We start from the raw sequence: 25962 nt of genomic DNA on the forward strand, positions 1-25962 counted from the left end.
AGAAATAGAATACTGGTATTTTTTGAGCCAGAATTGCATTCTTGTAAAAGAAAAATGTCAGTGTCTTAACTCTTTTGTAGATCTCACAAGAAATTACAGGGTAAAATTACATTTAATACTTGGATCTTTGTACTGATGTTGTGATCAACTGAATAGAGCACAGCCCAGCAGATCTCCATACTATCAACTTAGCTGTAAACATCTTGCACTGCTTGCCTTAGCAACTATTTTACATGTAGAATGGTATAAACTTCCCTGTGGTTTGCCATTCAGATGGTTGCAGCAATAGCTCAAAAAATCCCACAATCAATATGAATTTACATGCTAATTTCATGTTATACTTACAAGACAGTTACACCAACTGAATCACTCTAAAACAGATAAGCTATTCAAAACCGAAAAACACAACAGTTCCACTTAAAAAACAAAAGTTAAGGGCTGTATCTCAATATTAATAAAGTTCCAAAAATTTCCATTTACATGAAAAGAGATTACAAATACCTTTCATGATTCATATGTTACAGGAGACAAAAGTCTTAGCCCCTCACATTGTGCTTGTTGCACTGTCTATGAATGACATATTATACATGAGTATTACTAACTGCATGTCTGTTGCTGTCAGAATTGCTATGGGTGTTTCAGTCATCGTTCCACAGTGACCCAACATCATAATCACCATTTCGATATCATTATGGGTTTAAAGGGACTAAACATCTCAGTTACCATTCCCTTGACGCACGGAAAACTCAAGTGAAATGATGTTAAATGAGACAAGAAGAATTGTCAACTACAGGCTCTGTGACTTGGTTGTTGCAGTCAAAAATCTGCAAGAAAGTACCTTATGTCAGATGGTTAAAAGAGAGATGGGACCCAAGCTGCTAAAACTATACCTGATCACTGAGAGATTCACCACAAAATTTCGTAATCGGCGCATTTACAATGGGGTGAGGAAAAAAGAATACTGTATGATTAGAGGGCTTATTAGATGAGAAACAGAGAGAAAGAGAGAGAGAGAGAAAGAGAAAGAGAGAGAGAGAGAGAGAGAGAGAGAGAGAGAGAGAGAGAGAGAGAGAGAAAGAGAGAGAGAGATATTTGGAGGGGGGGAGGCACTCAGGACACACTACAGTGAGAGGTACTCCCCTCACATCCACTCCTTGACACTGAATGTCGAGATCAATTATATTTTGTTATAAAATCCACTTACTCTCAGGAAACTTATGACTTTATTAGCTAGACAGGTTGATCGTTTGTCTAAGGTCACCCAGCAGAACACATAATGAGAGAATATGAACTATCATGAAATGATACCACAGCTGCATTGGGGGCGGGGGTTTGCCCTCTTGATGTAGAAGGGTCTCATGGGAATGTCTAGTGTGGCCAAAACATAGTCAGCATGGTACAATGGCATCTTCATGAGAGGCTTGGAGGAAAGGATGCCACATATTAGTGGTCCCTTTGATTACCCTCAATTTGTTGAGTGCAGTGGTAGCCTCCCATTCTGTATCCCGTGTTTTAAAATTTGATGTCGCAGTTCCAATTTTTGGTCTCTACCCAGTTCAAATTTCTCTTCTATAGTTGCTTCTTTAGCTAACTTGTCAGGTAGTTCATTTCCCAGATTGCCCCTGTGGCTCAGTTCCAGATGAATGTTACGGTGGTTCAGTAGTTTTGAAGGTCAATTAATAGGTCTTGGGTCTGGGTAATTGAAAGATTTCTGGGGTACTACTAAGATATGCATGCCTTGGGGGAGGGGGGGGGGGGGTTGCTGAGAGGCGGGACACTGTACACAGGACAGGTGGAGATCCTTGCAGAGCCATCAGTAATATCCCAGCTGGTCTACCGAATTTTTTGGAGATTAGTGAATGGTCTGAACTGATCATTCTGAAATAGTGCTAAGTAAAATGTATGGGTAGGCAACTGACAGATTGTAACCTTAAAGTTTGCTACAAGTTGCTGGTATCTGACCCTCAGTGGTGAGATACCAGCTTCCACCTGAAGGCTGTCTATGGGGTTCACACGGAAGGCTCCAGTTGCCAGATGGACACAACGGAGGCAGACAGGGCCTAAAAATCTCAGCACTGACTGTGCTCAGAAACCTAAAGGCAAAATATCCTTAGTCCAGGCAGTATAAATCAAAGCTTTGTTGACCAATAGGAGAACTCCAGAGAAACCTGGGGGGTGTTTAGTTTCCTCACGCAATTTGCCTTGAGCTGGCATACACATGGTAACCATGTTAACTTATTGTCAAATAAAACGCCTAAAAATTTTAAACTTTCAATTACTTCCAGTAACTGGTAACTGAGGTAAAGTTCTGGGTGAGGATGTGAGTCCCGAGTCAACAAAACAGCACGAGGCATGTGTTTTTGTGGGAGAAAATTACCATCTAAGATTCAGGGCCCCGATATTTAAAAAATATCACGATTGGCACTTGATACATCAAAAAAAGTATCAATATATTGCCATAAAAATACTGATGTATCAGCCTATAAAAATATCACTTGCACATTGTTAATACAGTGCTGGTTTTAGAGCTGCGTATTGATTTATTATTAGATATTCTGTAAATCAACAAGCTAAAAGCCTTCTTATCCCCCTTATAGCATGAACTGAAATGAAAATGATGCACATTCATTCATGCTTGGTGACAACCATTTTGCTAACAATGTTAACTGTCTGAATCTGGCACAATGAAAGGTGTTTAGTGGGTCCGTCGTTCAGTTTCGTCACACATCGGATTTGTCCAGAACACATCATATCGACTTCACTGTTTTTTTCATTTCTACAAACGCCAGCACCTAGCAGCTGTAGTGTCAAAATTGCATGGTGAAGTTAGAAGTTGCCATTTCTATTCATAGTGCCAAGCCCTGATTATGTCAGCATTTCCCCTCATGTGTCTGCACACCGCAAAGACCAATCTTGTCATTTAGATTTTTGTTCATCATTTTCAACAACTGTTTTTGAAGAATGCTGATGTGAAGAAATAGCACACTAGTTGTGTTAAAACTTGTTATTCCATTCACAATGCCACCCCAGTGTAATTGGACTACTACTCTGTGCCGCCTATGATTGCCTCACATAGTCAAAGAGAAAGGCTGGATGTGTTGAAAGCTCAAAAAATAGTAAGACTCATCCCACAATGAAAGTAAAATGATGTTCTACTATAATTTCAAAAGAACAGTTTCAAGTATATACTGAAAACATAATGTAAAATGAAAATATTGGCACTTGGTATTGCCTTTCTGATATCAATATATTGGGGAACGAGATGTTGCTGATTCACATCGAAATTTTTTTTGGAAAAGTATTAATATATCTATATTGATATTTTATCAACAGGCTTACTCTGTGGTGGGCAATGATGTAGTGCTATAATACAAGCATAGGTCATCCATATACAGTGACAGTGAGAATCTGCAACTCACTGCAGTCACGATAACATATACGGTAATGGCACAGAGAGTTTCCCTCAGGACTGATCCAGGATGGACATCACTTTCCTATACATAATACTGGCTGCTGAGGGTTGCTACCCAGAACTGGAACGGTGGAAGAGATAGGAAATTCTGTACAAAAATTTGTAAACGGTTCTGGAAGCCCCACTCATGCAGTGTTATGTGAGGGCACAATCTGGTACCGTACGCCTGCTGCAGATCGAAGGACACAATGACGACGTGTTGGCAAAGCATGAAAGCATTGCACACTGCAGATTCCAGATGAATCATAGGTCTGCTGTGGATCAGAGTGCCCAACAGACACTTTGAAACTGCAATAAATATTCTCTGGCTTCCAGGCACCAGCACAGTCATCGATCGACCATTCTTATGAATAATTTGCGCAGTCCACTAGTAAGAGAGATAGCTCAACAATCTGTTAAAAGAATGAGATTTTCACTCTGCAGCGGAGTGTGCGCTGATATAAAATTTCCTGGCAGATTAAAACTGTGTGCCTGACCGAGACTCGAACTCGGGACCTTTGCCCTTCGCTTCTGCCAGTAAAGCTGTGAGGACCGGGCGTGAGTCATGCTTCAGTAGCTCAGATGGTAGAGCACTTGCCCGCGAAAGGCAAAGGTCCCGAGTTCGAGTCTCGGTCGGGCACACAGTTTTAATCTGCCAGGAAGTTTCAATCTGTTAAAATTTAAATCTTTTCCCACTTTCACGTTAGGAATAATAATACCCTCCACCATTGGGGAGGGAAACTTCTCTTCCCACCAAATATGATTGAAAAAGCTGAGGATGTGTCTTACGCTGCCTTTGCTAGAGTGTCTTAGCATCTGATTGTGGATTTTATCATGTCAGGGGTTTGCGTGTCGACACTCTTTACAATAATTGTGGAACTCCCATTCACTAAATAGAACACTGATTGATTGATTGAAGGTCCTGTACACACAACTAGGTCAGGAAATCAGAAAACTGGTAGTTACTGTGTGTGGACATTTCGGCAATGGCCACAAGCTCAATACAGATTTCACCACTGAGGAAGATGCCATGAACTACTGTGAATGATGTGCAGTTGCAAATGTGGCAGAAATTAGTCTGTACTTGAGGCAATGGGTGTGGGCTCCCATAGATGATGCATACTGTTCCCAACAACTCCACATCCACTTTTCAATTAAAAACCAGGCCTACACACAAGTCTCTTGAATGCTATAAAACTTTTGTAGAACGATGGTGTTTATGTTGCTGAAAGGCACTTCGACACTTGATGATAGCTACAGCAATTTCTTCATACCACATGGGACGTGTTTCTGATGTGGAGCACCTGAAGCCTAAGATAATGTTGCTCCTGCAATGTATAATCATGTAAATAGTATCTTGCACCTCTCCTTCAATACACTCCTCATGACTGGCTTCAAAGTTGCTTGCCAGTTGCTTTTTCAAAGTGACCAACGTGGCATGTATTCCACTGAGCCATGATATGACACAGAATGAGTGATAGAAAAGTGGTCATTGTCACAGAGGTTGTCATGGTCGTACTACCAGATTAAGGGTGAGGTTCTCGGAGTGCACACTGTAATTTCTATGGTTCACTACATTGCATGGGCTGTTCCGAAATGTGTTGCTGCTCCAGTGTAAAGTAGGAAGACTTCCATTTCTGAACTTATATACTCTATTAGTTGGACATTGCTACATGTGTTTTGACAACCACAATGAGGCTTGTAGACAATGAAGTCCCGCAATAGAAGGAAGGGTGGAGGCAGCTGTTCCATTAGCTCCATCAGCTGGCAATATGTTATATGTGTGTCTGGGGGTAGACAGATATTACATACTGCTACCATAAATGACTAGTGGACACTAATAGCCACAGCTTCCAATACAGTGTTTATTGGCACCTGCTCAATGAAGTTGTCAGGAGCCTATGAGTGTACAGACTCATCTAGACACCCTCTGAGTGTTAACACGGTTTTTACTGTAGGATTTGAAATTTTTAACAGAAGGAGGTTAGGTTTCTAAAAATCATGTCTCCTAGAGTGCCATGAAGACTCATAGAATTTGGTATACCCTTCAATTTTTCCCTTCTTGCTCCTCTAAGGTTTCGATTCCTGTGAGGATTTTCCTATCTTGACTTCTGGGAAAAAGAGACCCATTCTTTTCTATGACCCACAGCTTGTGGCTTTTTCAGCCACTTATTGGCAGTAGACTTCTGGTCCATATCATCCTGGAAGGGAGGGGGCACCTTAGCACGTATCCTCCTGCCTGGTGATATTGGGGAGTATGAGGCATCTCTAGCTGCACTGACAGAGAGGTTATTGACAATGCCATTGGTGTGGGAGTTGAGGGAGCTGATGTCGCTTCCCTTGTGTGTGTGTGTGTGTGTGTGTGTGTGTGTGTGTGTGTGCGCGCGTGCATGCAATGGCGAGATTACACTTATTACAAGAAATGAATGGGAATAAAATGGCTAAAATTTTTGTCACACAGTGAGGAGGTAACCTATAAAATGACACTCACTCCCATCTCACTCATGCTGACCCACATGACCACTATCTCATATGCCTTAAGACAATGGAAATAGAATTACAACATAAGTAAAATGACAGAGGAGCTATATGCATGGCACAGAGAAATATGACTGGCTGACCACTTATAAACAACAGGGGTGAGCCAGTCACTCACTCTTAACACATTAAGAGGATCTCCCTAAAATCTTAGGAAACATGTTGAATAAATCACAAAACTTCACAATGGGCACCATATTCATTTGAGTCACATAAAATAGAGGGCACATTTGTTGGCATGGCCATGGCCTTGAACATATTTTCCATCTCACCATAAGGGATGTGCTTCATAATTTTAAGTTCTTGTGTCTTTCATTCTTCGAGATATACGCTGCAGTTCCTACTCCAGACACGGTGATCCCAAGAGTAATTCACACACTTCAAAGGAGCAACTCATATTTGGATGGCCTTACTTCATTTGCCACGAGTGGCTTCTCCCTTACAACCAACAGTAGCATGAAACAGCACAATGAGTTGGGCGACGTAAGGCTGCATGCTTAGGTGAAGGAAACCTGCCTTGACATTCCCTGAGAGTTTCATGCTGTAAGAAAGTAAGTATAAATGAGCCTCGCTTCACCAGATCGCCATCAACCCTTGTCATTATACTATGGACATCAACAATGCCTTCTTGTGCCGATTCAGCTTTTAATTTCATCTTTGGGAACGTCAACCAGATCCCTACACGTCAAAACGCATTTGCTGTAGTTAAAGGTGGTATGGATCTCAATCTCAGTGGCATATTCCCTGATTCTTTTGTCTTTTTGAAGGTTTGTCGCTATTTGGGAACTTGAGCTTTCGATCAAGAGTGTCCATTTCGCAACCACTTAACAGATTTTAATGTACGTGCAATCCCATTTAAACCCTTTTGAATGTAAAAAAGTGCAACTTTTTCAAAGCTACCCTCTTTCCTTTTAGGTAACAAAAACACATTCTACCTAGCAGCATGCATTCTGTTACTATACACCCTGGAACTCTGAGATATTCCAGAATCAAGAGGACTTACTACAAGAGCCCTCTTGCTAGACTGAGTGGTAGAACCTACCAGCAGTATTCTTTGGTTTTCAAGAGGGAAAAGAAAATGCAAGATTAAAAGGCACTTTATTTTAAGAAAAGGTGTTAATGACTCCATGCAATCGATGTGACGTCAAACTTTGCAAACATTGTGTAAATATCACACTGCCGCAGGGGCACAAACTGGTGAATTAGCAGTGTGGTCCCTGCACTGTCAGGGAGCTATAACCATGAGGATATATCATGACACTTCTCTCCAGGAGCATGAGATCATAGCACACGGTATGTAGATTATCCACCATGTAAGGTGTTCTCCTCCAAATAGTCCGCACTTCTGTGAAATTTAGAAAAGTAGAGGTCAAACCATAAAAGTGGACTTAAGTCAAAGAACACTCCTCCGAGACCCTGCTTCTGACACGCAAGGAATTATTGCAAGTCTATTCTAGCCCTCGACATCACAGGGGTAATGTTCATTGGAGAAAGCTAGTGGTTACCATAAGCAGCCACTATGGCATATATGTCTGAACTATTATCTACTTTGTCAATTACTAGCCACTGGATATTGGCATATGAAGTCATCACATATTGGTATTTCTTATGAATATCATCATCATCATCATCATCATCATCATCATCATCATCTAGAATATGTAATGTACACCGATGAGCTAAAACATTATGACCACTGGCCACGGAGGTTGGACGCCACCTGGTGACATTGTAGGCATGTGATGCGCTATGAAAAGTACGTAAGTGCAGCAGAGGCAAGATGGAGGGGATCACCATAGCAAAGGTATGGGCTGCAAATGAGGAAATCCACTGAGATAAGTGACTGTCAAAGGACAGATGATTATACATGGTAATGCAAACCCTGTGAATGAATATGTCGAAAAGGGCGAAGCTGGTTGAATGTTCACATGCTACTGTTGTGAGCATCTACAGAAAGAGGTAAGAGGACAGTGAAACTAACACTAGGCACTAAATTGTTAGACGTCCATGACTCTTCACAGAACGTGGGGTTCGGAAGCTTGTCTACTCTGTAAAGTCGGATAGATGGTGAGCTGTGGCATCTCTGCCAAAAAAAAAACAATTCTAGTGCTCACACAAGTATTTCAGAGGACACTGTTCATCATACCTTGTTCAACACGGAGATCCGCTGCAGACCACCCCTCAATGTTCACATGTTGACCCAATGACACTGTCAATTACGATTGCAGTTGGCACAAGACCATCGGGAGTCGACCGTCAATCAATGGAAACGTGTCGGCTCTTCGGGTGTACCACATTTTTGCTACACTAGGTCAATGGTCGCTTCTATAAACGCCCTCATCAAGGAGAACAGAGGCCTGAAAAATGCACGGCACCGCGGACACACCCTGGTGGGAGCAGAATTTTGCTATGGGAGACATTCTCACGCATTTGCATGGGGCCTGTGTTAGTAGTCGAACACGTGCTGACAGCTGCAAACTACCTGCATCCCTTCATGCTTTATGTCTTCCCCAATGGCGATGTCATCTTTGTAGCAGTATAAATGTCCATGTCTTGAAGCTCGAACCGTGCTACAGTGATTTAAGGAACATTATAGGGAACCCATGTTGATGTCTTGGAGACCAAATTCGCCTGATATAAATCCAACAAAACCCATCTGAATCATTATCAGGTGCCACCACTGCGTACACATATCAGCGACTACTTATTTTCACTAAGTACATCATCTGTGCATAGACATTTAAAGCTACATACTTCCACAAACCTACCAACAAGCTGCCAGATCCGTGATACACAAAATCACTGATGTATTTCGTTCCAAATATGGACAAACAAGCTTTTAAGCTGATGGTCACAATGTTTTGGATCATCAGTGTATATTGTAAAAGAGTAACTCATGACAATTGTGTAACAGTCAACATAGACTCATGGGGGGGGGAAAATGCAACAGAAAAATAATTAATGTAGAGTAATGAAATTTCGTGAATACATTTGTCTAGGTAACATGTTTAAGTGATTAATATTGTCAGATCACAGGATAATGTAAGTGTCAGGTAAGCCATTGCAAATGTGAAATGCTGTTACATTAACAACCGGTGTAAAAACCAGAATGTTGAATACAAGTATGCCAACGTGTGTGCATTGTGTTGTACATGTGCTGGACGTCAGTTTATGTGATGAGTCCCAAGCCTCTCCCTCCCATGTCGTCGGTCGATACAGGGACGGGCAATGTTGGTTGTGGATGACACTCAAGTTGTTGCCCAATGATGTCCCATTTGTGCTCGACTGGAGACAGATTTCGTGATCGGGCAGGCCAAGCCAACGTGTCGACACTCTACAAACCATGTTGGGGTACAAAAGCAGTATGTTGGCGAGCATTATACTGTTGGAAAAGGCCCCTCGAATGCTTACATATTTGCAGTCAGGGTGCGTGAGGTAAATTGCATCCCCCCCCCCCCCTCCCAAACTCCAGGCTCCAGGTGTAGGTCCAGTGTGTCTAGGACGCAGACAGACTGACTGCAGGCCCTCAACTGGCCTCCTAACCACCACGTGGCCATCACTGGCACTGAGGCAGAACTAGCTTTCATGAGAAAAGGCAACAGATCTCCACCCTGCTTGACACTACTGAAGTTGCAAATGGCGGTGGTTTCGAGTCATTGGAATGCATGCTACAAGGCGGCTGAGTAGGAACTGTCCTTGAAGTAACTGATTTGCAACAGTTTGTTGTGACACTATGGTGCAAACTGCTGTGCAAATTACTGCTGCAGAGGCAGTACAACTCAGCAGACCCATACACCGAAAACGATTGTATTCCCTCTTGGTGCCGGCCAGTGTGGCCGAGTGGTTCTAGGCGCTTCAGTCTGGACCGCGCGACCGCTACGGTCGCAGGTTCGAATCCTGCCTCGGGCATGGATGTGTGTGATATCCTTACGTTAGTTAGGTTTAAGTAGTTCTAAGTTCTAGGGGACTGATGACCTCAGATGTTGAGTCCCATAGCGCTCAGAGCCATTTGAACCATTCCCTCCTGGTAGTGCCTCTTGGCCATCCAGAACCCGGTCTTCTTGCGACCATACATTCTCCTGACCACTGCTGCCAGCAATCGCACACAATGACATCCCTGCCAAGTGTTTCTGCAATATCCCAGAGGGTAAGAAGTCCAACTTCTCGTAGACCTATTACACAACCTCATTCGAACTCAGTGACTTGTTGATAAATGGCACCTATGTCGCCTTAAAGGCTTTCTTTACTAGTACCTACTCACCACATCTAATCTCGGAGGTAACTAACTTCCACGACCGGTACAGCATGCATTTAAAGCGAACCTGACTGGCATCCTGACAGTGGCACTATTAGCGCCACTCTTCTACGACTGTCACGAAATCTGAATTAACATAGTCTTTCAGATGGAGAAACCCACCTACCAACTTCTGTTTATGTCGCACAACTCCTTCACGATACTGCAATTTTTTTCCCGTCAGTGTACACAGCCCAAAATAAATAGTACACCTGGAGAGAGAACGCCGATTTTGATCCGTTGACGGCATATGCTGCATGGGAGAGAATGAATGTACTGATAATGATTCTGACGACGTCCAACAACAGACAGCGCACTGGCATAGCTACCAGGGCAACATCTGTGTCTATCCTCTAATAAATAATCCTCACAGCCAGAAGGCTCCGTGTGGTGCAAGAGTATGAAGTAAGCAGGCAACTACGACACAGAGACACATTCGGTTCGCTTCAGCCAACTAAGGGAGTTTGAAAGATGTCAAACAGTTGCCTTCCAAGTGGCGGAACGGTCCTTTCGGAGAATTGCCACGCAAGTTGGACGTGATGCGTCAACTGTGGAACAATACTGGTAGCAGTGGTCACGTGCACATTCCCACACCTGTAAACGTGGTTATGGATGTTCCCATGCACAGGCGGCCGCCAGGATCGTCGTATTGTAAGGGCAGCAGTGGCAGATCGTAATGCTACCACAGCACGGGTAATACGGCTTGTGAGCCAAGACGTGTCAAGACGAACTGTTGCGAGCCGGTTATTAACAGCACGGCTACCGGCATTCATACCTCCAATCTGTCTTCTACTCACGCTATAGCATCGACGTACACAGCTCGACTGTTGCCGTCAGAGGATGGTGCACCGTTGTCTTCAGCGAAGAAAGCAGTCTGCTGCACACACCTGCTCATCGTTTGCGCGTACGACGAAGACTTTGTGAGTGGTGTCTCGTGGAGTGCCTTCGTTCATGATACAATTGCCCGACCCCAGGCATAATGGTCTGGGGTGCGATAAGCTACAACTCTCTCATATTTTTGGTGTCCCTGGACGCGACGCTAACCAGCACTCAGCATGTGCTGAATGTTGATAGATCCATTCTTTTGTCGTTCTTGCAACACAATGGTGATGTGTTGTTCCAACAGGATCATGCTCGCCCACACACTATCCGTGCAACCAAACATGCTCAGAAGGCGTGCAGCAATTTGCCTGACCAGCACAATATCTGGGCTTGTCTCCAAACGAACACGTGTGGGATACGATGGGACGAGAAGTGGCTAGTGCGACTCGTCAACCAACAACTCTTACAGAACTGTGTGAACCGATCGAACAGACGTGGCATAAGGTATCCCGAGACAGTATTCGCCATCTTTACGATCTACTAGATGCCAGAACCAGCGCCTGCATTGCGGACAATTGAGACTACGTTCTAATGTGAGTGTTGCAGCTTAAGTCGATACCTGGTATCTCAGAATCGCTTATGCTACTGATCTTTAAATGTCATGATTTCGTGTACTCCATATGCCCTAAAAGGGTGCACTTTTTTCCGCCAATGTATGAACAATTTATATTCTGGATTTTACAGCTACACAGTACTGAAAACAAAAGGCAATTCTTGCCCACCAAAATATTACTACACCTAAAATGCTGATCAAGCCAAATCTTTCGTTCTTTTCCAATAATGTGTTCTGTGACAGTATATGGGGATTTCGTGTAAAATACAGACCTTGTGCTGGCATTGTCTTAGGTGGTTAACAAGTGCCAGACAACGCTCCTGATCTTTCCTTCCATCAAAACTATCCAGCTCTGCAGCCACCACATTCAATGCTTCATCAGCGTAGAAGAACTGTGCCAACAGTGATGGATCATCCTTCTGCAAGACACAAAGAAATTTTCTCTCAAAACCTGGAAACAGTGTCACTGTAAACATGTAAACTACAATTTGAATATTTAGAAAGTACTTGATTAATTAATGTACAACTTAAAAAGTAGAAGTTTATAAAGAGCACAGAATTGTAAGGTTTCCGTTATAAATGATAGTTAATAATTAAGTAAAATAACACTGAGCTTGGAAAAAAAAATTTATATTCACAAATGTGAAGTCAAGCAATGTTCCGATGTTACTCCCACACTGGCTGAGCAAAAAAAAAAACAGTAGCAGTCACAGTAAGGAATAATGAAGTAGTCATTTGTAATTATGAACTCTTCTTCTTCATAATAATTATTAATTAACACAACACAGCTAGGGTTAATTACAAGAAAGAATGTAGTTCCCCGGACTGCAATTTTGACGGTGAATTGTGCGTCTTAAATCAGACTATGAGGTCTGAATAGCTGGCTGCTTATTAGTTGGGAGGGGCCTTTAGAAAATCTGTTTTGTGCTTCTTCCATGAGCTCCATTTACTTGCCCTACAAGCTGAAATAATGGAAAACAATTATCTCTGAGGGCAATTTGTAAAGTCACTTCATAACTTAGGCTGCCTTACGAAAATTTAATATCTCCTCTCCTAATAATAAACAATACACGGAATGACCAACACCGTACTCAGTTATTGCACTGCACAATAAACTTAAATGTGCAATATATTTATTACAGATTTATAATTCTCAGAATAAGTTACATAATACTGTGATTTTATTCGAGTCACTTTGTTCTACCCATTTTTATTAACTTAGAAAAATTTTCTCAAAGTGGCGAGAGTAATTAACATACGAAATTTCATGTGACGAACTGATACTGATCTGCTCCTCATGTATGCAGTTTCTGATCATTTTTTGCTTCCTCAAAAGAATTTGCTAATAACAACTTTTTCTTTCTAACGTTCACAAGAAAATTTTCCATTACAAGCGTCAAAACAAGTGGACAAGTGGATAATCAGAAATGGGTTTCGGGAGCGGAATTGGAGACGAAAAAACATAAAAAGGAGAAAAGTGTTGTCAATGGTTATTACTGCTGCTTTTATCACATTTATGGTCGTGTCTCTAGTATAAGGTTTGTCCTCTAATCTCAGTTTTTACTCCCGTTGGCATTTTTTTTTTTTTTTTAAATTTGTGAAAGTGAATACAGCAGGAGTGCAGGTACCTCAAGATACTTTCTCACTTGTAAGGTTAGCTGCATTCAATAAACAAAAGTGAAAGAGCGTAATGGTTGATTGGTTTAAAAGAGAGGAAGGGAGGGGGGGGGGGGGGGGGGGGGAAGAGACCAAACTGCGAAGTCATCGGTAAAATAATTACACAAGGGGAAGAAGAAAAGAAAGGAGACGTACAGCACAATAACAGGAGAAAAGGAAGAACCAAAAGAACGACAGAAAGGCGACGAACACTACTATGGACAAGAAACAAAAACCACAGAGAGAGAAGCAAGAAACAGGGAGAAGGGGTAAAAACAACCTGCAATGGAGGGACTCTGGCCTCCACAAGGACGCAACCCAGTTGGTGTTGCTAATACAGAGTGTTTCAAAAAGGACTTTACAACTTTAAAAATTAATATAAATTTATTCTAAGAAGATTTAGAGCTGGGTTTAGTGTTATTTTGTAGGGGAACATATCAAGTTTCTCTGCCTTAAAGATGTTGCAAGTGGCTACCGTTTGTTATCCTGCACACATCCCATCGGAAGTCAATTTCTTCCCAAATTCGCTGTAGCATTGCGGGTGTAACTTGCTCAGTGGCGGCGTAATTTCTTGCTGTAAGTTCAGGTAGAGACGCCGGCATAGGAGGTACAAACATGATATCCTTGATGAATCTCTGCTTTTTTTTTTTTTAAAAAAAAAAAAAAAGTGGTGTCAGCCTGTGGAATGTGGCAGCCATGCAACTGGCGCATCATGACCAACCGAATGACCTGGAAAGCAGTCACTGAGAAAATCCCGGACGTTAGAGTGTAGTAAACATTTAGTTCTTGGTCATCCTCGTCGATCTGTGGTATCAAAAATTGTTGTAACATGTCCAGGTACACTATTCTGTTGATGGTTCTCTCACGGAAAGAAGGGCCGTACATCTCATCTTGTTCAATGCACCAAAAACGTTCGGTTTTGGGTTATCATCACGAACATGTTTCAGTGTTTGATGTGGATTTTCATTGCCCCAAATTCTACAGTTATGTATGTTAACCTTGCCACTTAAGTGAAAAGACGATTCGTCACAAAATATGATTTTGTGCAAAAAATTTTCCATCCTCATGTGATCGATTTAACATATCAGCACAGAAGTTCTTGCGAGCAATTTTATCAGTGCCTTTTATTCCTTGTACGATCGTCAATATCTACGGTTTCAAATGCAAACGATTTCTCAACACTCACCAAACAGACGCAAGCGGGATTTGCACATAGCGACATGCACGGCGGGTCGATTTCATAGAGCTGTTGACAAAACGTTGTTTCACTCGCCCAACTACGCCGTCACATGTGCTTGGACGACCTGACGATTTCCCATTTATGGCACTCATAAATCGTGGGCCTACTAGGAGGATTTTTAGCGTACGTAAGCTACGCTGAACTGTTGTCGCCGACTTCGATTCTTCAAACCAAAACACACAGCTAGCACGCTCGGGTCCAGTGAAGGCAGACATTCCTAACGCAACTGCCACTAGTGATCCTTAATGTGCGATTCGCCACTAGCGAAATACGCGAGACCAAACTTTACGTATTTCCCTACAAATTGACATTACTATCACCTCTGTAGGTACTATGAATTCATTTATATGAATTTTCTAAGTTGTAAAGTCCTTTTTGAAACACCCTGTAAAATTGCAATATGGCGATGAGCCACAATGGCCCAATTAAATACGGCAAGTCGGCCCACATGCCAACCTGCGGCGCTGTCTTCTTCTAAGTGATTGCTCTAATTAACCTTAATAGGTCAAACGTAATCAAAGTCTAGGTCATATTCAATGCACTTTTATGTAAGAAAATTGTATCTTGAACTGATTTTAAACTGGTAACTTTATTCGATATTTGCTTTTTTCCTTCCAAAACCAATAACTTGTCTTCATGTATGCAACTAACGATTGTAATACAAATTTGAAATTATTACTTATGGCACATTGGAGGACAAATATTTTAAAGTATCAGATACGCACGCATCTTCGAACGTGATCATATTTTTCCTCACAGCCATTCTGTCGTTTTGGTTTTAGAATGATACTGCAAAAAATTCAAAGATTTAGAACCTGAAAAGCCACAAAAATTCTGGGATAGATTTGGCTACGCAGAAATATTTCAAGTAGCATGTTTCTTTGTTTTGCAGTGTTGTACTTCATATTTTAGCTACTTTAATAATACCATCAAATATAATGGAAGAAATATATAAAACTAAGTTCAAAACTGCACTACCAAACACAATTACGCCCAGAAACATACTTGCTTGGATTCAAAGTGATAGATATTTTCCCCTTAAACAGGGACATTTTCACAGATAGTGACTGTCTGTCTTCAAACATAACAAATAGACCTGGTCCTTATGCTGTTGGTTTTGGTTTGATTGGTGAAGCTGGCCCTTCAACTGCTCAAGAACACAATAGTAGCCCTATTTTGTCAGTAACAACGCCTGTTAAGTTAAACGTCACATCGCGTGAAAAACCGTGCTTACTAATGCCTGAAGAAGTTGAAATTTCAGAAGTCGCAACAAAGAAAAGAGACATCAAAGACGCGAAGTAGTACTTCAGCAATACTGGCATACACTCCAGCGAAAGACGCATCACAGAGCGAACGACCAGCCTCCAAAGTGAGAAAAGAAAACACACTTTACAGAGAAATATCGATGTTCTGCGCAGAAGTGGCTGTCGTCATTACAAAGCTCCTCAAATAATGCGCAGAAAGAAAGCAGGCATTCGTAACAAGATTCTTCAAAATGAAGATGCCCTGTGTCTTAGGTGTGAAACAATGTTCTCACAGCAATCCGGATAATGAATGGATTCAATACACAAGTTGCAAACGGTTGGCACGACTGTCGTGTGTAAAAAAATTACGTGAAAGGACTTCATGAATGTTTCAACTGTGAAGATCCTATCGAACAATCAAGACTAGCACTGATTAAAGTTCTGGAGATGCTCTTCTGTGAAACTGTTATTGCAACAATGGTAACACGAATTATAATTGTAGTTTTTGTTATAAAGCTGTAAGAATTTGTATTAAATTAAATTAAATTGTGTATATGAAAGTCGATATGTTTTCAATTAAATAACCAATGTCGTAAATTATAAAATCACATGGGCTAGCTTGCTCCAATTGCTGGGGCAACTTACCCCATGGGTGGGGTAGGTTGCCCCAGGTGATAATATTGTGATACATATTTTTTAATGAATAAAAAATCAATTACACGCCATAATTATGTAGTTGTAAACATGCTGAAACAATACAACAATGTTTCTACATAAAAAGGGCTGTGGAAACATTCAAAATACAAGCAGGAAAAAATCAAGAAAAAAGTTGGCCAACCTGTCCCGGTCTCTACTATAACAAGAATACTTAGGGTACCGTCATTTCTCACTAAGGCGTTTAGGCATTAAGAAGTACGAATATTCAGGTTGTCAACGACGAAGAAAATGACGCAAACACAGCTCACTTCATTATACATTTTTGCTTGATGCTGACTCGCCACTGACGGACGTCTAGTTCCTGTAAAAGGACGTATTTCATCTGACACACTGCTAAATTAAGTCAAGATACCTGATGCACTTCGTACTTGCTCTCAACAATGTTTTGCGTTCCGTGCACGAAAAGTGCGAACTAAGTTTTACATGACTCGTCCTATAGCAATTTTTGTCATTTAATGTCGAAGATTGTTTTCTTACGACTAGTGGCTGAAAGAGTTTTGCTGTCTGCTGTTGTTTAAGTTTGTAAAATGAATGTACATTTATTTTATTAATCACGTGTACAAAATCGGCTGATTTCGGCATTTCGCCGTTATCACTAAGTGCCACCAAAATCGAAGGTCATCCACCACCTCAAAGCCACTGAAACTATAAATGAAACACGCACTCCAGCGCCTATTGTCCAAGTTGAGCCAACGCAACATAAAAACGAGTACGAAAGACGAAGAAAATGGAGCAAACACAGTTCACTTAATTATACATTTCAGAAATACTGTGTACATGGAGAAGTTCCAAATATCCACGCACTCATGCGGAAATAGGAAAGTTGTTCGATATTCAAAAAAAGTAGTCATAAGCGAGCATGTGTTCAACAATTTAGAGTCCGTACAAAATACGGCTGTGAAATAAGCTGAAGAATAATAGGGGATGTATGTCCAGTTACAACTCCAGATGTTTCAACCGCTCTTCGCACTGCGCATCTGCATCTGCCCGCGAAGAAACTGGCACGCATTTTTCTTTATTCGGCCTACAAATTTTCGGGGCCATGGCAATCTGCAGTCCCACTGTCACAGAGGCACCGTTACGGAACGCTGCGCGGCTGGGATCGCTTTCGCTTGTCAGTGTAGAATCTAGCGATCCGGTTTGTAAAAAAAGTACTGTGAAGAAACTTTGCGTCCGCTGGCTGGTCTGGAAAGGCATATGACGGAGGAGTGTCCCAAGCATTAACACAACGCACGTCACGCGCAGCTCGAATGATCAATCCTCACGCCAACGCCGGGGAAATACCCTTGACAGCGCCCTAGTCCACAGCCTACTCCCTATGGAATATTGTACAGAGCAATACACACCAGCACTCTCTCGACCCAAAGTGAATTTCGCGATAACCTTACATTCGCTCATTTAAGTGTGTAATAATGGCAGAAGGCGTTAGCGAAGAAGTGAAAGTACAAGACGATCAAGCAGACTCATCCTATTTCGCAAACTACACTGATGTGACAAAAGTCATGAGACAGCGATATGCACATACAGATGGCAGCAGTATCGCGAACACGAGGTACAAAAGGGCAGTGCACTGGTTGAGTTGTCATTTGTATTCATGTGAGGTTTCCGACGTGATTACGGCTGCATGACGGGAATTAACAGGCTTTGACTGCGGAATGGTAGTTGGAGCTAGCCGCATGGGACACTCAATTTCGGATATCATCAGGGAGTTCAATATTCCGAGATCTACAGTGACAAGAGTGTACCGAGAATACGAAATTTCAGGCATTACCTCTCACCACGGACAACTCAGTGGCTGATGGCCTTCGCTTAACGACCGAGAGCTGTGACGTTTGCGTACGGTTGTCAGTTACAAGAGGCAAGCAACACTGCTTGAAATCAATGTGGGGCGTACGGCGAAGGTATCCGTTAGGACAGTGCTGCGGCATTTGGCGTTAATTGGCTATGCGAGTGCCTTTGCTAACAGCAGACATCGCCTGCAGCGCCTCACCTGGGCTCGTGATAGTATCAGTTGGACCCTACACGACCGTAAAACCGTCGTCTGGTCAAATGAGTCCCGATTTCAGTTCGTTCAGTAGGATTCGAGTGTGGCTCAGACCCCACGAAGCCATGGACCCCAATTTTTAACAAGGCACTGTGCAAACTGGTGCTAGCTCCATAATGGTGAGGACGTTTTTAACGTGGAATGGACTGGGTCCTCTGGTCCACTTGAACCGATCGCCGAGTGGCTACCTGGAGACCATTTGCAGTCATTCAACGATGAAATTTGTTTGTATGACAATGCGCCGCATCACCGGGTCACAATTGTTCGTGGTTGGTTTGAAGAACATTCTGGGCAATTTGTGCGAATGATTTGGCCACCCAGATCGCTCGACATGAATCCCATCGAAAATCTATGGGACACAACCGAGAGGTCAATTCGTGCACAAAATCCTGCACCTGTAACACTTACGCAGTTATGGATGGCTATATCGGCAGTATGGCTCAGTTATGTCTGCAAGGGACTTCCAACGACCTGCTGAGTCCATGTCACGTCGATTAGCTGCGTTACGTCAGGCAAAAAGGACGGTCGACACGATAGTAGGATGTATCGCATCACTTTTGTGATCTCAGCGTGTATCTTCTTTTCTTGTGCACGGTATTTATTTCGGCGTTGTCTTGCATCCAAGGCAAACGTGAAGAGTTACAGAATATTGCCAAAATAGGATCCCCAAATCACTCAGATCCTTCATCGAACAGCTCCGGAAGTGGACCATTCCAAAATGCTGGCGCGTAAATACTGGCACCTATTCCCAGGAAGGTGTACCTAAATGCTGTAAATAAATGACTTTTCATTTTCACAGTGGTTTTTGTTTTGTGACTGGTTGGGTGTCGAGAAAAAGAAAAGCCCCTCTTACTTTTGGTATTTCATAACAGGTGACTTACTCTTCAGTGTCCATTATATCTTTTGCCTTTCTTCTAACTGATACTGAACTGATACGCCTCCCTGTTTGGCGGCGCAACATGCGAGTTCGGTTTATAAAAAGCTTATTTTTAGGGGGGAGAGACGGGGGTGGAGGAGAGGCAGAGGCAGCTGTCTCCATATCTTCACAGCCGTGCAAGCCCGTGACACGCACTACTGCGAACCGGAACGTGGTTGTATGCAGTCACATGTCCAAATTAGTTTCTGCTGCTGTCTGGTCTACGGTTCGCGTTGTCGAGTAAAAATGAAACAAGGATTTTATAGCGTCCCCAGTGCCATATTACGAAAAGACAATATTTATAAAGAAGACATTCATAATTTGTAAGAGATTTTTTTTTCTCATGTAGCCTTAAAATAATAATTTCTCTGTGTAGGTTTAGATTGCAAAGAAATAATTTATGACAGAATGATCTAAAGAGACGCCCAGTTACACTCTTTTGTTAATTTTTGAGTCGACCTTACTTCTTCGCTTGTCTTGAATGTGTCAAGAGGGACATCTTGCGTGTGCTGACGAATGTAAGCATATTTGTATGAGTTAAGCATATAATATACTGATTTAATATTATTGTTCACTTTTAATTTGTAAGAGGTGATCCCGATTTCATGTCCGCCTTCCTTGAATTAACCTGCATTCAAGTAATTTACAGCTCAACAATCGCAGCGGCCGATGCAGCCAACGACGCCATTACGTGGCGATATTAACTTATGAAAAATTAGCGGAAGCGGAAAACTCGCCCGCTATTAGCATAATATTAATTTTTCTCCACAGCCGCACAAAGTTGCAGAAATACTTAGGTTTAAGATTCTTATTTTCAGTAGCATAGCCGAGACCCAGAGCCAGGACTCTGACTACAATACAATGGTTAACGGAGGTAAGAAAAATACTCTCGCGCGTGTGTGGGCCGCAATTGTAATTAATAACTAAAGATCTTTTGCTTTAACGTCAACTGACTAGCCGAGGAAATTTATATGAAAAGTTTATTACACTGTTCAACTTAAATATCATTTTTATGAAGGCCCGCCACGTAAGTCGGCAACAATCAAAAAATAATAATAACAATAATAATATATTAAATTACGACGGCCGACGGACGCGAGAATTTCCTGCGGAAGCAGCAGCAAGGCAACACCCCCTCACCCTTGCTTTCCTTCTAATTTAATATATTACATTTAGATGGTGTAAAGATAGCTTATTATTAATGGAGTGTACCTATTAAACTTTAAGATCTGCTTGCCCTTCATTTTAGGGTTCCGCATCTCAACTCGTAAAAACGGAAACCGGTGCCGTCGGCCCATCCGTCTGCCCGCCTGCCTGCGAAGACCCCTGTGTCTCAGAAATGAGTAGACGTAAAGTTGGAATTGATGTAAAATAAAAAAATAAGAAAATAAGAAACAATAATAAAAATTAAGCTTCCAAGTCAATGTAATCGAAAGATATGGCCATTTATGTCACATAGATATTTTGCCAGTATCATTATTAGTAACACGCAGAAATCGTTGAAATTCTCGAGTCCTGCGACGAATGATCTATCTACGCTGAAGAGCTAAAGAAACTGATACACCTATCCAATATCGTGTAGGGACCCCGGGAGCACGCAGAAGTGCCACGAAAATGCGTGGCATGCTGCATTCTTCCTGAGTTATCAGCCGCGTGGTGGCGTCATCTTGTCGCAACGTTTCAACGAGTTTCGTACCCATCATCTTCACCACTAGGCTGATAACCCGAGAAGAATTCATCAGTGTAATACCCCGAGAAAACTGCAATCGCATAAATGCGTGGCATGGACTCGACTAATGTCGGAAGTAGTGCTGGAGGGAATTGACACCATGAATCCTACAGGGCTGTCCATAAATCCATAAGTGTACGAGGGGAAGGGGATCTCTTCTGAACAGCACGTTGCAAGGCATCTAAGATATGCTCAGTAATGTTCATGTCTGGAGTTTGGTCGCCAGCGGAAGTGTTTACAAGTCAGAAGAGTGTTCCTGGAGCCACTCTGCAGCAATTCTGGACGTGTGTGGCGTCGCATTGTTCTGCTGGACCTGCCCAAGTCCGTCGAAATGCACAACGGAGATGAATGGATGCAGGGCCCAGGCGAGGCGTAAAGCTTTCGATGATGTTTCGTTGAATGGTTCGCATCCTGACTCTTGTTGATGGCCCAGCATCGAAATCTGCAGAAATTTGCGGAAGGGTTGCACTTCTGTAACGTTGAACGATTATCTTCAGTCGTCGTCGGATCCATTCTTGCAGGATATTTTTCCGGCCGCGGCGATGACGGAGATCTGATGTTTTACCGCATTCCTGATATTCACGGTACACTCGTGAAATGGTCGTACGGGAAAATTTCCACTTCATCGCTACCTCGGAGATGCCGCGTCCCATCGCTCGTGCGATTGTAGCAGCAGTAACCGAGTAACTACTGCTCCAGACATTTGTTGTCTTATACTGGCGTTGCCGACCGCACCTCCGTATTCTGCTTATTTACATATCCGTCCGCAGCTCGTGGTCTTGCGGTAGCGTTCTCGCTTCCCGCGCACGGGTGCCGGGTTCGATTCCCGGCGGGATCAGGGATTTTTCCTGCCTCGAGATGACTGGGTGTTGTAGTGTCATCTTCTTTATCATCATCATCATCATCATCATCATCATCATCATCATCAATTCATTCCTATTACGGTCCGAGGAAGGCAATCGCAAACCACCACCGCTAGGACCTTGCCTAGTACGGCGGTGCGGGTCGCCCGTATCGTCCCCTACGCTCCTCGGAGTATGGGACCTCATCATCATTATCACCATATTTGAATATGCATGCCTATGCCAGTTTCTTTGGCACTTCAGTCTATGTAAGTAATTAAGTTTGTACGGAACCCTCGGCGCGCGAGTCTTACTCGCAAGTATCCGGATTTTATATATCTTTACTCGGCCCCCATCTCTGAAGGCTCCTTATGGAACATGATGTAAGAACGAATGAATTACAAAGGGTACTAGGAGACTTTTGCAATACAGCTTTATTTATTAAATTTTTTCGAAGTAATTTCCGCCACACTGAATACACCTCTCCATCCTCCGAAACCAGTTCTGCCAAGTTCTGCAGGGAGTAAGGCACACTCGTTGTCCCAAGCCCTCCGGAGGTCCTCACCTGAAAAGTGCACTCCTTTCAGCTTCGTTATCACATGCGGGAACAGTGAAAAGTCACAAGGACTGTAAAGAGAGTGCCCAAGAAGTTTCAGTCCTGTACCCCGCAACTATTGGGTGCATGCTTTGGCGCAATGAGCTGGAACGTTGTCGTGATGGAGGAACCAAGTGTCCATTACTGACTTCGATCGCAGGTTCTTCAAAGATTGGATGTCGTTGAGCAAGCCATGCTCAATGTACCATTTAGCTGCGACTATCTTCTGTGTGTCCAAAACGTCACGTTCCACAATTCCATTCGATTTGGAAAAAGAAAAAGAAAAACAGCTATCATTTTCTTCTTCACTTATCGGATTTGCTGACAGCTACGAGTGTGTCGTCATCTTCACAGAGTCAAACTTTGTTTTGAGTCTTAATCGGCTCGTCATAATAGTACATTCAAGTCTCGTTATCTGTCACGATGTTATTCACATACTACACTGTCCTTTAGAAAACTTCTTTCACATTTCCCGGCACCAAGACGCATGTCGTGTCATCTGCTCTTCCGTCAGTGTATGCGGCACCCAGAAACAAAGTTTCCTTACTTGCATATGATCATGCAGAAACGAACGAATTGCTGGTGCATTTAGTCCAAAGGTTCCTCTATTTGCTTACATGTCACTCGTCTGTCTTCGTCTAGCATTTTCCTCACAGCACCAACGTTTTCCTCCGTAACTCATGATCGTGACCTTCCCACCTTCTCAAAGTCCTCCAGAGTGAAATTTCTTCTTCGGAATTCTCTGTACCACCTGAATATAGTCGTACGCTGTGGACACACATCACCGAGTGCAAGAGTCATTGGCTCTGAGCACTATGGGACTCAACTGCTGAGGTCATTAGTCCCCTAGAACTTAGAACTAGTTAAACCTAACTAATCTAAGGACATCACAAACATCCACGCCCGAGGCAGGATTCGAACCTGCGACCGGAGCGGTCTTGCGGTTCCAGACTGCAGCGCCTTTAACCGCACGGCCACTTCGGCCGGCGCAAGAGTCATTCCTTCAAAGCAGTGGTCTATGTTTAAACCAAGCGCGAAGTTGTACCACAAAACTGCCCGAATCTTACTTCGTGACCATAATGCCATAGCAAGCATTTCAAACCAACCCTTGTAGCGAAGGACTGCGGCCACAGACTTGGCACAGGGGCTATAATGCAAGCCTTAAGTATTCTCAGAACACAGCAACTATCAGCCTCCTGCGACTTACTGTTGCGCCGTATTGCAAGACTTTTGTAGTACCCTTTGTGGCAACAGCAGTAACGGACACGCTTTCTATGACGACTCTGTAGCCATCTACTTCCTGTGGTGGTTCTTGTTCTTGCAGAAATGATTCTAAATATTTTTCTACCGACGTTTCTTGCCAGGCACGCCGACGTCACCCCCGCTCTACGAAGCAGAAAACGTGACTCATGGGAGAGCGGTGCCTGTCGCCACTCAGCTGCTGACCGGTTTAGACAGAGCTTAGCAATTTCAAGTGCTCGTGGATGCACTGTCGTGCCACAATACACCAGCTGCCTGCGTCAGAGTCCCTTACGCGTCAACGTTCTCTGAAATGTTCTGGTCGCCTGTGTTTTATCTTCAAGGTGAGCTGCGTTACTGTAATAAATCAGTTGCCGTTTACTTAACCCACTTTCAACTCAGACATTAATGGAAAGTGTCAGTCCACAGTTTGCACGACAGTTGTTCACAATGGAGCCTTTGGTTTTCTCGTGATACTTCCAACTGAAGCAGCACGCACCAACTTGGGCTTTTCCGAAATATGACACCTTGGCCCGAAAGTCAATGGTTTTCCCCAAAATCGAATAACTCTTCCTCGACTGTAGTGGACAACATAAATGCAGACTCCTTATAAGTTCCCCCACATCAGTAGCAAACATTCACGACATGTCATGAGCTATGAGGTATACATTTAGCCTCCTTTTATTCACTCTAGCTTCTCAAGTTTTCATACAGGCATTTACTAACCAGTCGATGCAGCTCGAGCTGTTTGTGTTTCAGCTGTCTCAATTCTGTCTCGTGCAGGTGACTGCGTAGTGCAGTGAGGAGTGCAATGTCATGCTTGTGCTGTGGTGATTGTGATGATGATGATGGATGGGTGTAGCCATCGTGGGACAGAGGATGGTACTTCCACTTCTGCACCACTCCCTTTAGCCTTTCCCTTGGCCAACCGAACACGCATCCTGCCCCTACAGGAAGACAGACGTATCCCTTTGAAGAAAGACAGAACAAGTAACGGACACGACTAGTCGGAAGTTTAACCACAGCGTTCTTCGTGAAATCTCAAAATTATTTCGCTATTAACGGCGCCCAGTGCAGCGTGGGGGGGAGGGGGGAGCGTTTTTTTAAACTGGTATAATATTTTTATGAAAGATCACGTAAAGTCCAAATAGAGAGGATACTTTGAGTTTAACGTCCCTTTGACGTCACTGGAATGGAAGACACGCTCTGATGAGGGAACATGGAAAAAAAATCGGACGTACCCATGTTTAAGGGACTATCCCGGCATTCACTTGTCATGATTTATAGAAATACTCAATCGGGATGGCTAAACGTGGGCTACATCTGTTTTCATACTGACGACCTGAGAGCAGAGATTCTGTTTTTGAAACGCGCGACTGAATCGCTAGGCACCATGCAGCTAATAATTTGTGACAATGTTGCGAGCTTATGCGAGCCGCCAGTATCGAGATGAATGATGATGAAGTATTGTTTTTTGCTTCAGTAATGAGAAGAGAATAAAGACTTCAACAGTATTGGATACATTCAGTATTAACAATTCGAAAAAAGTACGAAGGCGAGTGTACGAGTTAATTTTATTGATGACTTTGTTAGCACCGAAGCAATTGCTGCCTTGGCAAATACAAACCAAAATGTGTAATAGAAATCAGATTATCGTACATTTTTTTCATCTCATTGAAATTATTAACTCTTTTGCAATACTCCTTAATACCTGCATTCCGAATTAATGGCCAACGTTCTGTGTTTGTAATCAAAAGTTTAGCACTGTCAGTCATCAGACTTCCTGGCAAATTAAAATTATGTGCCGGACAGGGACTCGAACATAGGACCTTTGGCTTTCGTGGGTATGTGCTGTGCCGACTGAGCTGTCCACAGCTTTATTTCAGGCACCATCTCGTCTCCTACCTTACAAACTTCACAGACGTACTTCTGCACTACTGGAAGAAAGGATACTTTGAAGAAATGTTTTAACTACAACCTAGGAGATTATTTTCACATAAAATTTTCAATATGTAGCGGAGC

At 42.8% G+C, this 25962-nt stretch overlaps 1 protein-coding gene across 1 annotated transcript in view; it reads right to left on the bottom strand.

The window, feature by feature from the left end:
• LOC124606228 (lateral signaling target protein 2 homolog) overlaps nucleotides 1-25962 on the bottom strand; it is a 321923-nt gene that overhangs the window by 63960 nt on the left and 232001 nt on the right. Inside the window, exon 2 of the mRNA XM_047138204.1 lies at nucleotides 11991-12137. Coding sequence (XP_046994160.1) covers nucleotides 11991-12137 — 147 coding nt within the window. The remainder of the gene's footprint in view (nucleotides 1-11990; nucleotides 12138-25962) is intronic.

The sequence above is a fragment of the Schistocerca americana genome, chromosome 3 (genome assembly GCF_021461395.2).
Source record: "Schistocerca americana isolate TAMUIC-IGC-003095 chromosome 3, iqSchAmer2.1, whole genome shotgun sequence".
Lineage (NCBI taxonomy): Eukaryota > Metazoa > Arthropoda > Insecta > Orthoptera > Acrididae > Schistocerca > Schistocerca americana.